This window comes from Pipistrellus hanaki (genome assembly GCF_964339955.1).
Source record: "Pipistrellus hanaki genome assembly, chromosome: 2".
Taxonomy (NCBI): domain Eukaryota; kingdom Metazoa; phylum Chordata; class Mammalia; order Chiroptera; family Vespertilionidae; genus Pipistrellus; species Pipistrellus hanaki.
The window spans coordinates 172,697,493-172,711,227 of NC_140504.1; the positions used below are offsets into that span (position 1 = coordinate 172,697,493).

Genomic DNA, 13,735 nt, shown 5'->3' on the forward strand with positions numbered 1-13,735 from the left:
TAACTGCAAAAACATCTCCTCTGCCTTCCCAGACCCCAGTAAAGGAAACAGATACCAAAAGTATGAATCCACAACAGAGAGGCGAGAACATTGGTAACCAAGAACACTGATGGGGCTAGAAAGGTGGTGAGAGGGTGTGAGCCGACAGGTGCAAGCTCAATGGGACACCTCTCAGCACAGAGCCCACGTCCCAGTCCTTTGACCATTAGACAAGGCGGGTGTGAAGCAGGGAAATGACCATGGATGTTGGTGAGGTGAATCTTGGCAGTTTCTAGATCCATGGTTCTCAACCTTTCTAATGCCACAACCCTTTAATACAGTTCCTCATGTTGTGGTGGCCCCAACCATAAGATTATTTTCACTGATACTTCATAACTGTAATTTTGTTAGTGTTAATGTGTCATAATGTAAATATCTGTGTTTTCCGATAAGTCCACTCCAGCATCCAGGCAGTTAAGGTCTCCCGTGTTGGAGGGTCATTCTTAGGGAAATGTGGGAAACCCAGCATTCAGGGAACTAAGGAAAGCACAGAATAGGAAGGAGGTATGAAAATCTGAAAGAGGATTGAATCCCTAGCCCATTCCTATACTGCATTCTTGCCCAGGGTTTGAAGTTAACAGAATCCTCTGGAAAAATAAACCAGCTCTAAAGAAAAGACCCCACACAGACTCATTTAAAGGTCCTTCCTAAAAGAGCCAGGGAATGGCCAGCCCGGCAGCACGTGAGGTGTTGGGAGAGTGGTGCACCCAGGGAGGACATGGAGGCTCCATGCTCCCTTCCCAGCCTAGCCCGTCATTATGCTGCAGTTTCAGCGAGGTGCCCGTCTCTCTCCCACTTGGCTGCTGAAAGGGTGAAGCCATCTATGGCTGCAATCACTTCTGCTCTGGGTGGCCTCCTCCAGGAGACACCTTCATACAATGTCATAGACTAGGCCAGTGGTTGGCAAACTCATTAGTCAACAGAGCCAAATACCAACAATACGATGATTGAAATTTCTTTTGAGAGCCAAATTTTTTAAACTTAAACTTCTCCTAATGCCACTTCTTTAAAATAGACTCGCCCAGGCCATGGTAGCTTGTGAAAGAGCCACACTCAAGGGGCCAAAGAGCCACATGTGGCTTGCGAGCTACAGTTTGCCAACCACTTGACTAAGCTAATTATTAATGCCCATATGGCGATCTAGAAGTGGGCCAATATCCTTTTGCTACAGGGCAGCAATTTTCAACCCTTCTCACCTCATGGCACACATAAATTCCTGAAATTCTGCAGCATACCAAAAAAGATAATTGTTGCCAATCTAACAAAAAATAGGTTTAATTTTGACTCGTTCACACCAGACAACTATTGATGTGTTGACTGTTGTCATTTTTTAACTTGACAACCTAAGGGAAAGTCGGGTACTGCATTTTTTAATTTAATTTTTTAAAAATCTATTTTATTGATTTTTTTACTGAGAGGAAGAGAGAGGGATAGAGAGCTAGAAACATCGATCAGCTGCCTCCTGCACACTCCCTACTGGGGATGTGCCCACAACCAAGGTACATGTCCTTGACCGGAATCGAATTTGGGACCTTTCAGTCTGCAGGCCAACGCTCTATCCACTGAGCCAAACCGGTTTCAGCTCAGGTACTTATTTTTAAAAATTCTTGTAGGACACTAGTAGAAAATCTCTGCTCTAAGGGATCCATGGTCAAAGATTAGTGGGTGACATGGTATCATAGATGTTTCCTTTCTCTGGTTCCTAACACAGCTCCTAAATCCCGAGCAGTTTCACATGTAACAACAGTGACAGGAATGCTTTTGTTGTAATGAGTTGACTCTTGGCAGCCTCTCCAGGTAGATCCGAAATGGGGGCTGCTCACCAGAACAAGGCCTTGCTTCTAAGTCCCTCTCAGTCCCACCACCACCTTCTGGGGAGTGAATAAGGGTTGCAGATTGACTTTCTCACTAATGGTCATGGTTTAATCAGTCATGCCTACATGATGAACCCTCCATAAACCCTGCTAACTGTAAGGTTTGAGGTGCAGGAAACTGATCACCAAGGAGTTTTAAAGTAAAGTTTATTCCCCAGTAATGAGCGGGACTCATTACGGAGGTAGAGAAATCAGAATTGAAGGAGTTGGGAGTGGCTGGTCTGGGGGTCTTTTTAAGGGGAGGAACAGGAGAGGGTTGGACCCAGGGCAGAACAGGAAGGGCTCCAGGACACTTTTGGCAGGCGCTGATTTATGGCTCAATGTCTTGGAGATGTCTCTGTGACAGGTGCCAGTAATGTCATAACTACGCCCACCAGTTGGGAAGAGCGAGAACCTTATACTAACTACAGGGCTTCTGTATTTGCGAACACTTCCTGGTGCTGGGAGGATGGTGGGCCGAGAGGCATGGAAGCTCCTTGTACAACCCCCAACATTTTAAAAAAATGTTGTCAAAATTCATTAAAGTCACTTTGCATGGTTCCAGGAGGTGGTCACTGTGTGGTCCTGCCCTACTGTGCAAAGTGAAGATTGTCTTTTTAGAGAAGCCTGTGTACAAAGTAACGCCCCCCCCCCCCCCCCCTCCCGGTGATATTGGGAAGGTGAAAGCAGATGAAATGTGGCTGCACTATTTAAAGAAACACAAGCAGGAGCACCATGAGCACTTTCACAGTTAAGGACATTTTGATGAAAAGACTCTGGAACCTACTCTTACTATTTACATCAATTAGTCCACTTTTTATGCTTTCTTCAAAATATATTCATGGTTTTTCAATTTTTGTCAAACTATTAAACATCTTGTTAAATGAATAAGAAAACGAAAACAAAACATCGAGAATCAAATGTTTCTTGTAAAAAAAAGTGCTTGCCTTTTTTGTTGTTATACATGACATGGAGCAGGCATCATTTCTACACCCCAGCAAATTGCTTTGCTTGTTTCTAAATTTGGTTTCCAACATTTCATTTCTACTTCAATGTGACAAAGTGTCTCCTAGAGTCCCTTCCATATTTTGCCAGTGCCGCTATTTCTGGGACACCCTCCTCACTATGTCTCCCAGTGCTTGCTGCACAGTCACTCTGGTATGACAGCAGAGTCCCCACACCCACCTCGGCAGACTTCAACTCCATTTGCATGCTTTTCAAATCTTGCTTCTAGCCTTATCATTTTCCATTCCTTTACTGCACTTTCATCTTCGTTCATCAATTCTCTCAATTATATGCTTTTGTAAAATGCCATGTAGGTTCATTGCTGGGCAAAACAGAGGCAACACAATCCCACACATTGCTTGTCTATGCACTGACCAATCACCTAGACTTTGTAATTGTTATCATCTCATCTGTAACTCACAAAGTGACTTGGGACTGAAAGGCTAACAGAAGTTACTACTTTCTGCAGGTTCTCAGTTAACAATACTTTGACAATTGCAATTTGAAGTGTTGTTGAAAAACTACTATTTAATTGCACTTGGTAACAAGAACCCATGGATATTGGAACTGAACCAAGAACAGCCTATCCTGGGTACTGGAGACTGCTAGGCTGCTACCTTGCATTGCATGAAGCAGTATTCTAAAGAACACGAGGAATGACAGTGCCTGCACCCTGACTACACTGAGGGCCGAAATGTACATAACAGTAATAACTTACTTTTGGCCTTACCTTTGTGAAATGCTATTAACCTATGTTCTTCTTTCTTAAAACTCTCAACATCTTCCAAACATAATTCAAAGTTTCTAACAAATTCAAGACTCCTTGTTTGAAATCCTGTGCTTTACCCCACTTGCTAATATTGTATAGTCATAAACAAGCCGAGGGAAATAATTTCATCTTCACTCAGAATTTTATGTGAAATTAGTTTACAAAAGCTAACTAAATTCACTGTTTTTGTACTAGAAACTCAACATAAAAAGGGAAACACAAATGCACAGGGGGTTTCAGGGAATTCCAAGGTAATAGAATGAAAGGAACAAAAGAAACCTCTTTTCAAAACCAAAACTATAATTCATCTTCTGAGAGAGATGACGGTAGCCCACAGCTATAGAACGAGAGTAAAATGATGTGAGAATCAATTAGAAACAAAGAACTCTTGGGTATAAACTGAAAAGTGAATGCTAAAGTAAGTATTCAATAAAATGATCAGAAAAAAAGAATCAAAGAAATCTTCCCCCAAAGGAGAATTTAAATATAAATACACTTAATCAGATTTCAACATCTAAAGAAATTGCAGAACAAAGAAAATAGGGGGAAGCTATCCCTTATGAAATTTACCAGAATGGAAGAGCGCACATTCTTGCAAACACCCTGTTCAAAGGGGCCACCAAGGCATGGCCAATGGCAATTCAGATGACAGGCTGAAAAAAAGCTTCAGAGAATGAGAACTGGAAGGGATATGGCCTTCTCAGTGGCAACACTAGAGCCACGAGACAAAAAAACATTCTCAGGGAAAGGCATACCCACCAAATTAAAAGTAACTTGAGAAATGCAAAGAGGTAGGAAATTCACCTCCCACGTTCCCTTTCTTAGAAAGATACTAGAAAATGGTATAGAGCAAAAGGAGGCATGGGCTAAGACACAGGAGAGTATGGTGCCGGAAGCCAATTCCAGCAAGTCAGCAGGGCTGAATCATCTGGAAATGGCTGAGGGCATTTCCCCAAACCTGAAATGGATGCATAAATGATTGCTTGCTGCCAGACAGCTGAGGGCATTTCAATCTACATGTTATTGCCTCCTACTGGCCAAACGCCTGAACAGCCTTAGGCAGTTCCTCCAACCTGCCAATGGATTCTGATATACCAAACCTTACCATTTGATATGTATACCTACCTTGCTTTAGGACAATTTGTGCTAATAAAAAGCAAGCGGTCCAGAGAGACAGGAAAGCTTGGTTTCTTTAGCCAAGCTCCTCTGGCCCCCCAAATGCCTTCCTAAATTATGTTTCCTCTTTGTTTTTATTTTTTATTTTTATTTTTATTTTTAATTTATTTTTTAAATTTTATTTTATTGCCCCCCCCCCCATACATACCCTCCCTCCCCGAGTTTTGTGTCCATTGGTTGTACTTATATGCATGTATACAAGTCCTTCGGTTGATCTCTTATCTCCCCCATGTTTCCTCTTTGGACTCTTAATTTACACACAGAACCTTCTCCAGATTCCTGAACCCCTTGCAGATGCCAAGAAATACACACCAGCATTATATGGGATCCAGTAGACTCAATCTAGAAAGTCTAGAAAAGGAATAAGGTGACAGCTGTATGACAGACCTGGGTTACAACGGGAAAATTATATGGATAAAATGAAATGTCTAGAAAGAAAACAATATAGAAGGAAAATTTGGTTCACAAATAAATAAGGTGACAACCCAAGAAAGAAACAAAAACTGTACCACAAAGGAAATAATATCATAGCTCATCTAGCTCTCCAGTGATTACTAAAGGATATTAATGATATAAACACTGATAGCTGATTTATCTCAAATCATGATGCAACTATTTGGGAGGATGGGTAGGTATTAAATCTTCATCTATCATAAAAAGAAGACAACTTGGACTCAACATCTAAATTATCAATAAATAGAGGTGTTATTTAATATGTAAAATAACTTCTAAATCTTTTAATCTTAACTATATTTTCACCCAAGGGTGTATGCTTCTTTGATATTTTTTTGTTTATTGAAAATTGTTTTTTTATAAAAAGGGACCCAATTGTATTGTGAAATCCCAAGTCTTCATCCTTTTTCTTAAAGATGCTGCTTAGCGTGCCCTGCTCTTCATTTTCTCTCTTGTCCGTTTTCCAGGTCTCTTCTAAAGAAAAAGAAATACCACATGTGGTCACATGGCAGCCTGTCCTGCCCATGGTCAGGATGCACAGAAAAAGGATGGAGCAGGTGGATGTGAGTCCAGCCCCCCAGCTGGTCCCCACGCTCACTTACATTTGATCCTTTCTTTCCAGGCCTCTTGAGGCCCTTGCCATGAGCTGTCTTGGCCCGGAAGCTGGACACATCATCGTAGCTCTCACGAGTGTTCCACTTGGTGCCTTTCTTCTTACCACCAAACCCAAACTTCTGGTTTTTATAGCGTCGTTTGGCATTGGGACTGGGGAAAAAGTGGCTTTACAGGTTACTCTCAGCCCTGCAAATTCTGATGAATCTTATGCCCCAACAACATCCTCAGTATTTTGTCTGTAAGTAGACGTTACTGTCCCCTAGAATCTCATCAATGGCCTTACATTCCCACTCAACAAACTCCCCAGGCAAGCTCATCTATTTACAGGTTTAACTACCAGAGCAGGAAAACAAAGCAAGGACCAGGAAAGCTTTGAAAAGCTTCCTTATTTTAACTAAATCTTGGTAAATCATCCTCATTTGTTTCTACTCCTCTTGGGGATATATACATGCAGTTCACATTCAAATGTAATAAACCTTAAAACTGGTCAGCCTCTCTCAATACTATCATTTATACAAAAACCACAATAAATTTTTTTTTTTAAACATGACTACGGGGGATATCTGTAATACTTTCAATAATAAAAATAAATTTTAAAAATAAAATAAAATGTGACTAGGACCTGCACATTATTTTGAGGAAAGCCCATCAGTCTCCCAGCTGCTTATTGGCTAAAACCCAAGCTTTTCAACAAGACAAACAATCTTTGCCTCTGTGCCTCGGCCGGGTCCCCTCCAGCTATGTCTTGCTACTCCTTGTCTCACACTGTATTCCCAGTGATACCAAATGCTTGCTGCTCCTCACAGGCAAAGCTGTTCTCACCTCTAAGCTTTTGCTCATCCGTGTTCTTCCATATTCCCCAAATCTGAGTGAGTCTCTCCTATTCTGGTGAATTCTTACTCATCTTTCAGACTAAGCTCAGGTGGGATCCTCCTCCAGGATCATCACCCTGGACCTGGTTTCCAGGCATGCATAAAAGTGAACTAAAAGTAATAATATCAATAACCAATATTATTCCTTTTAATTTTTATAAGAGCATGAGGCACATATGTTTTTCTCATTTTTATAGAAGAGGAAATTAACATTTAAAAAGATAAAATAACTTACCCTCCCAATGAGAGGCAGAGTTTGGATCAGAACCCTCAACCGTAATCTTAACCATCACACTGTTTTATTAAACACTAGGGGCCCGGTGCACAAAATTCGTGCATGCGGGGAGGGAAGGAGAGTTCCCTTAGCCCAGCCTGCACCCTCTCCAATTGGGGACCCCTTGGAGGATGTCTGACCGCCGGTTTAGGCCTGATCCCACAGGATGGGGCCTAAACCAGTAGTTGGATATCCCTCTTGCAATCTGGGATTGCTGGCTTCTAACCGCTCACCTGCCTGTCTGCCTGATCACCACCCCTAACTGCCTCTGCTTGCCTGATTGCTCCCGTCTTCCCATGCTAGCCTGATCTCACCCCCAACTGTCCTCCCCTGCCAGCTTGATCTCACCCCCAACTACCCTCCCCTGCCAGCCTCTCACCTCCAACTGCCTCTGCCTGCCTGATCACCTCTAAATGCCCTCCTCTGCCGGCTTGATCTCACCCCCAATGGCCTTCCCCTGCCAGCCTGATCTCACCCCCAACAGCCCTCCCCTGCTGGCCTGATGTCGCCCCTAACTGCCCTCCCCTGCCGGCCTGATTGCCCCTAACTGCCTCTATCTCAGCCCCCAGCATGGCTTTGTCCAGAAGATGGCCGATCAACTTGGTCTAATTAGCATATTACTCTTTTAGTAGTATAGATTATATAGGATAGGATTGCTTAAATGGGGGGAGACAGGGGCAGGGAAGCCTTTTTCAGCAGGAGATGCTCTCGGCAGACAAAAACACATAATCCCTATATTTGGACTGAGAGCCAGCCATATGCACTATACCTCCAAACCAGTCATGAAAAAATTGAAATGCTTTCTCACACCTTACACCAAAAAGCTGTTGCCCTTAAAACCCCTCCTCAGCCCCCACCTTAGGTTCTGCCTTCGCAGTTCACCCAAATTAGGTTCTGAATGGTCAGTTTCTATAATATGTCAATCAGCATTAAAAGCTCCGCCTCCTAGGCAGCCATTGGCAATTTGCACTTCACCCAGATTTAGTTCCGATTGGTTGGTTTCTATGCCAGTCAGCATCTCCAGGCCTATCTCTGGTCCTGATCAAAGAGGCAGGGCTGATCAATAGCCCCTCAGGAGGCCCGGAGAGAAAACAGAGAAGCCACTTCAACAGCTGGCCAACAGCTGCCAGAGGCTGGGGATCAGACCCTGCCTCTCTCCGCAGGCCTCTCTCTGGGCCTGATCCACAGCCCCCTTGGCAGTCAGTGCTGGGTCACCATGGCAACCCAGCACTGACTTCAGGTGTTTGGTTGAGCCTTGGTCATTACAGACCCTGGCTCTTTATATATACAGATTCACTCAAATGTGAAAATCCTTAAATCACCTTACTTTAACATTCAAAGACTGATATGGCTGAAAGGATCATCACATAGCCTGGTAAGTCTGGGTTGAAGGCAGCAGTGCCATGCTCTGAGCCCTGCAGATGCTCCTATGGCAGCCCCTGCCATACTCATGAACTGCTGCCCAGCACACACCACAAAACAAAATAAAACCAACACTTCATACCCCTTCTTCATCTGCTGGCCTTTAGCTCCTCCCTTTGAGCTCTGTGCAACACGTTTCTGATCTCCTTCAAGGAAATCCAGTTTGTCAGAGAAGCCTAGGAGTGAAGTGTATTTGATTAGTGCCATCGCATTTTAAGAAAACCTTAAACTTCAAAAGAAGATTGTTGCTTACTGGATTTTAAGAGGTACATCTTGTTCCCCATACCCTTCCCAAACCCTATGAACAAATTAATCAATCCTCTAGAGCACTGGGTGTCAGAAGTAGCAGGGACCCTGTATCCTTAGGAGAGAGAAATACTGACCTTTCTGGTATTTCTTAATGGCATTCATCATGTGTGTTTTCTCCCGCTGCCTCTTCTGAAGAACCTCTGTTTGCACCTGGGACATGGACGCAGGTCTGTTACCCCCACTCCAAACCATCACAGCAAGTGCCTATATTCTCCCAGTATCAACACTGTGATAATACCACCACTGCTGAATATGTACTGTGCGACAAAACTATGCAAACACTCAAGTTTAGCGTCTCAACAAACAACTGAATGAGTCAGAAATTCTGAAACTCCCTGAAACTAAAGCACAGAAAGATAAAGTCACTCGCCCCATCTACACAGCGGGAAAGCGGGGAGCTGAGGCTCACACACAGACAATCTGCACTCTTCCCCCAATACACAACCCTGCCTACAAAACTGTAGCCAATTATGGTTAGGTCCACATCCAATTCTCCCCATTAATTATATCTGGGTCAACTAAATACCTAACCTACTGTTGCTAGGCATGAAAGTACCAACAGGAAAAAAAACCAATCTTCCCAAAAGTCAGAAAGGAAAAGCGTTAAGGACAAAAGGAGATGTTTTTACTGTAAAGCAGGTTTCTCAATCTCAACACTACTGACAGTTCAGATAGGAAAGCTCTCTGAGAGGGATAGCCAGGCTGTCTGGGGCACTGTGGGATGTTCAGCAGCCTCCCTGTCCTCTACCCACCAGATGCAGCTGTACATTCCCCACCAAGATGCAACCAAAAATGTCTTCAACATGGCCCCAAAACCCCTGGGAAGCAAAATCATCCCCAGTTCAGAACCAGTACCGAGATTCCTCCAATTGGAAAGAGTGAGCTAATTAGCCTGAGCTTTTCCTTTTTTGATAATTTGTGTTAAAACCAGCTGCCCATGTTTTTGAGCTGATCTCAGCCACTGACCACCAGCTCAATGTAATAAATCCACAGCTGCCTGTTTGCAAAGGACAGGATGCTAATCTACCCTTTACTGTTACTCCACTGAGGACCTACCAGTGAAATGATTCCCAAGGAAGAGAGCAGCTCAATACCCCAAATCATTATGTTTATGTACAAAAGATAGACAAAGTCTTAACACCCATGCTGAATCTCCTCACACACATCTCTTCCCACACCCCTTAACTTTAATTCCTATCATCTCTTTAAGTGACCATGAAATAAACAAGAAAAACTAAAAGAAGTGTCATGGTATGCCTGCTCTGGTTTTATATTAGAACTCAAGGCAGTCATAGTTCAAACTCGCAGGTGCCATTTGCTTTTTCTGACTGAATGACAATCCATATGATTTCTTCAAGGACTTCACAATCATGTAGGCTAGTGATCATCTGAGAGTTTTTTGGGGGAAAAGAAGAAAACATAAACAGATTCCTAGATACTAAAACCTAGAGATCTGCTTTGAAAAATTTCCCCAGGTGATTCTGCTGTGAGATTGGGTTTGGAAACCACTCATCTGGATCCCCCCAACTCTTCACTGTATGGAAGTGCAAACTGAAGAGATAAATGATTTGCTACAGCTGAAACTGGCTTGGCTCCATGGATAGAGCGTCGGCTTGCGGACTGAAAGGTCCCAGGCTCGATTCCCGTCAAGGGCATGTACCTTGGTTGTGGGCACTTCCCCAGTAGTGGGTGTGCAGGAGGCAGCTGACCAATGTTTCTCTCTCATTGATGTTTCTAACTATCCTTCTTTTTTCCTCTGTGTAAAAAAATCAATAAAATATATATTTTTAAAAATGATTTGCTAGTTATCAGACTACCCCATGAAGGAAAGACTGTGCTCATGAATACTAGCACACATACCCCTACTATGAGATAACAAACACAAGCCCTAGCCAGTTTGGCTCAGTGGATAGAGCATTGGCCTGTGGACTGAAGGGTCCCTGGTTCAATTCCAGTCAAGGATACATGCCTAAGTTGCAGGCTTGATCACCCAGTAGGGGGCATGCAGAAGGCAGCCGATCAATGATTCTCTCTCATCATTGATGTTTCTATCTCTCTCTCCCTCTCCCTTCCTCTCTCAAACCAATAAAAATATATTAAAAAAGAAAGAGATAACAAACACAAGATCAAACACATACAAGTCATGGAACCAAACCAGACCGAGGCAATCTGACCTGACACACACACTCAGCATCATTCTACCCCCTGCCACCTTCCTTCTTACCTTCTTTCCATATTTCCTAAGTGCTCGAAGTTGCTTAGCCTTTTCTGACTTCTCCATGGCGGCCTGTTTAGCCTGCAGCTTTTGTCGAATCTAAAACATAAAATGTTGTCAGCTTATGTTATTTGACTCTGGGATGACTGCTCTTTTGGGTGCCCTGGAACAGGAAACAAATATTCCCTGTTCTGCAAACTATGGAGCTCAAAGAAACCTTGTAAATAATCTATTCCAAGACCTGGGTTTTATACACAGGACAATGCAGCCCACAGACTGAGCATTTTTCCCAGCATACCGAATGTATCAGTGGCAAAGCAAGAACTTGAAAGCAAGCTTCCTACTCCTGGTGTGCCATTTGCTCCCTTATACAAAACTGCCTGCCCACAGTTTTGCCGAGAGAAACTAACTTCTGCCCATCCCTACTGTCTACCGACTGTTAGAACAGCATGCAGCCCTAGTTCCCTTCTCCAATATACCAGATGCATGTTAAAAACACCAACAGATATCAGGCACGTAGCCTTTTCTATCAAACATACACATTCCAGTTAAAGGATAAGCTGCTGTCAGTGTGAATGTACAGAGACTCTGTGTCTGTGTTCATCTCTAGACTGGTTTCCCTAAGTACCTCCAAGACAGGAGCTCCCTAAAATCCGGCTTGAGAACCAAGGGAACTATTCAGTACACCTTCGACTAAATTTTGGCAATTCCTCCCAGAGTCAAACAAGGACCAGTTCTACCTAGCTCTACATTATACTGCATCTGAGCCATATACGAATCCCTCACTTTACAGAAGCGAAAACTGAAGCCCAGAGAAAAGGAACTGTCTACAAGTTACAGCACTCTCTCCAAGCAAAAGCAGGACAAGGTCTGTAATTTTTCTACGCACCATGCCAGGACCATGCCAGCTAGAAAGTGGACCTCATATCTTCCTGTACTTTTCCTCCCCTTAGCTGTTTAAATTAGGAAAAAGTCATCCTTATATTTATCTAATTGGTGGTGACTGGCATGAGTCTGGAGTAGACAACAGAGAGAATAATTGTCCTCTGACAATCAGTTCCCTATTATTAGGTTTAGTCTTTTTTTTTTTTTTTTTTTTTTTAAACATTATAGGAGATTAGCCAGGTAAATATATTTAAAAGGACAAAGCCTCAGCTTTCCAGGAAAAAAAAAAAAAAAAAATCTTTTTCTTACCTTCTGCATCTGCTGATCAGACTTAGCCATCTCTGCGAAATAGTCAGTGGGCCGCTTAGTAGGGACTTTGAGCTGATGGAGCCGAGGTAACACTGCCAGCACTGCAGCCTGGGCCTGCCGGTAGCTGAGGATAGAGGACAACGTGTGAAATCAGCGAGGCTGGAGAGGCTTACATTCCTTCTCACTCCGTTTCATGAGTTATCCAAGGTCAGCGGGACTCTCAACATCTGACCTCCACCAGCAAGAAGACACACACAAACAAAAACTATAATAAAACCTCATTAACTTGGCACCTGGAAGAAACTTAACTGTACACTCTTTTATAACGGGGGGAGGAGGGGAGATAAAAAGGAGAGCGACGAGTACTGCTGAAAATAAAATAGTAATTTCAGAGAACGGCCACTCTAAAAGTACCTATCAATTTACAAACTAATTAGGAATTCTTATGTAGTCACTGCAGAAGTCTACATAAGGACCTTCCATAAGGAAACTTTTGTTCTAATAACTGAATACTCACACATGCAAAAATCAAGACAAAACCCACAACTTTAGCTCTTTTTAATCAAAAGAAGACGTCCTCCCTGCTCCTACCCTTAGGACAGCCTCTGTGGAGGACAGGCTCACTATTCCCCCACCCCCTGTAGCACAGGGACCACAACTTCTCCCCACATTTGAAAACCAACGTACAAGCTCATCTCCCGCTGGAAGTCATCTTCGGGATCAACAGCTTTCCGATCCTTGTTCTGAGGTGTTATCTGAGGCCCACTGACTTCTGGCACCGGACCGAGGGTGACATCCAGCCTTTCAACCCATTCCAGATCCCGCTTGAATTCTGCCAAACACTGCTTCAGGCCATTCTAAAAAAAAAATTCAGACACGGAGTTCCTAAGAAGGGAACCCTTACTATGTCTCTCCCAAGCCCAGGGGGCTAGCTAGGCCCAGGGACAAACTGCTAACTCCCATACCCCAACAGGTAATCGACCCTCTTGACAACGCACAGGCTGCATCCTTCCTAGAACAAGAACTCAGCCACCCAAGCATAACAGCTCCTGGTGCTCATCTCACCTCCCAGGACCCCGACCCGGCGCCCGAGCTCACCACGTTGTTCACGGCTTTCTTCGGACCCTCGAGCACGACATTGAGGCCTGGCTTCAGAAGCCCTCGGGAAAACGCATCCTGCAACTGCAGGGCACGATCGGCGTCAGTCACATGGGAGTAAGGACGTCCCGCCCCCCGCCTGCCCAGCCGCGCGAGCTCGGCGGACACTAACCTCTCGGTCTGTGACCAGAGATTCTTCAGAATCCGAGTCCGAGCCGGACGGCAGGGGCGTGTCCATCTCGCAGCACGCGCGTCCCACACCTACCAGACGTCCGGGGTGGGCCCGGGCCCGCGCGGCTGGGGGAGGGCGCCTTTCGCCACGCCGCCTGCCTTCAGCCCCCTGCCCTCACTCCGCGGCTCCACGTGGACCAGAGCCGCTCCGGCGCTCACTGCAAACACACCGCCGTAGCCGAACTTCCAGATCAGACTTCCGCTTCCGGC

General features: G+C 44.3%; 1 protein-coding gene across 1 annotated transcript; it reads right to left on the reverse strand.

Annotated features, from left to right (window-relative positions):
- Positions 1-5,522: 5,522 nt before the first annotated feature.
- EBNA1BP2 (EBNA1 binding protein 2) lies at positions 5,523-13,732 on the reverse strand. Its single transcript, XM_084874710.1, has 9 exons — positions 13,467-13,732; positions 13,295-13,378; positions 12,884-13,053; positions 12,197-12,320; positions 11,012-11,101; positions 8,862-8,937; positions 8,561-8,654; positions 5,898-6,060; positions 5,523-5,769 (listed from the first exon to the last, which is right to left on the reverse strand). The coding sequence occupies exons 1-9, from the start codon at positions 13,530-13,532 to the stop codon at positions 5,719-5,721; spliced, it is 918 nt and encodes a 305-aa protein (XP_084730836.1). The 5' UTR covers positions 13,533-13,732; the 3' UTR covers positions 5,523-5,718.
- Between the last annotated feature and the right edge of the window lie 3 nt (positions 13,733-13,735).

Bases quoted from the DNA above. Each gene is read 5' to 3' on its own strand.
- EBNA1BP2 (XM_084874710.1), bottom strand. From the start codon at position 13,532: ATGGACACGCCCCTGCCGTCCGGCTCGGACTCGGATTCTGAAGAATCT. The intron at 8,938-11,011 runs GTAAGAAGGAAG...TCCATGTCCCAG, and splicing joins TTAGGAAATATGGAAAGAAG to GTGCAAACAGAGGTTCTTCA. The intron at 6,061-8,560 runs GTATGAAGTGTT...CTTTTTCCCCAG, and splicing joins GGCCAGCAGATGAAGAAGGG to TCCCAATGCCAAACGACGCT.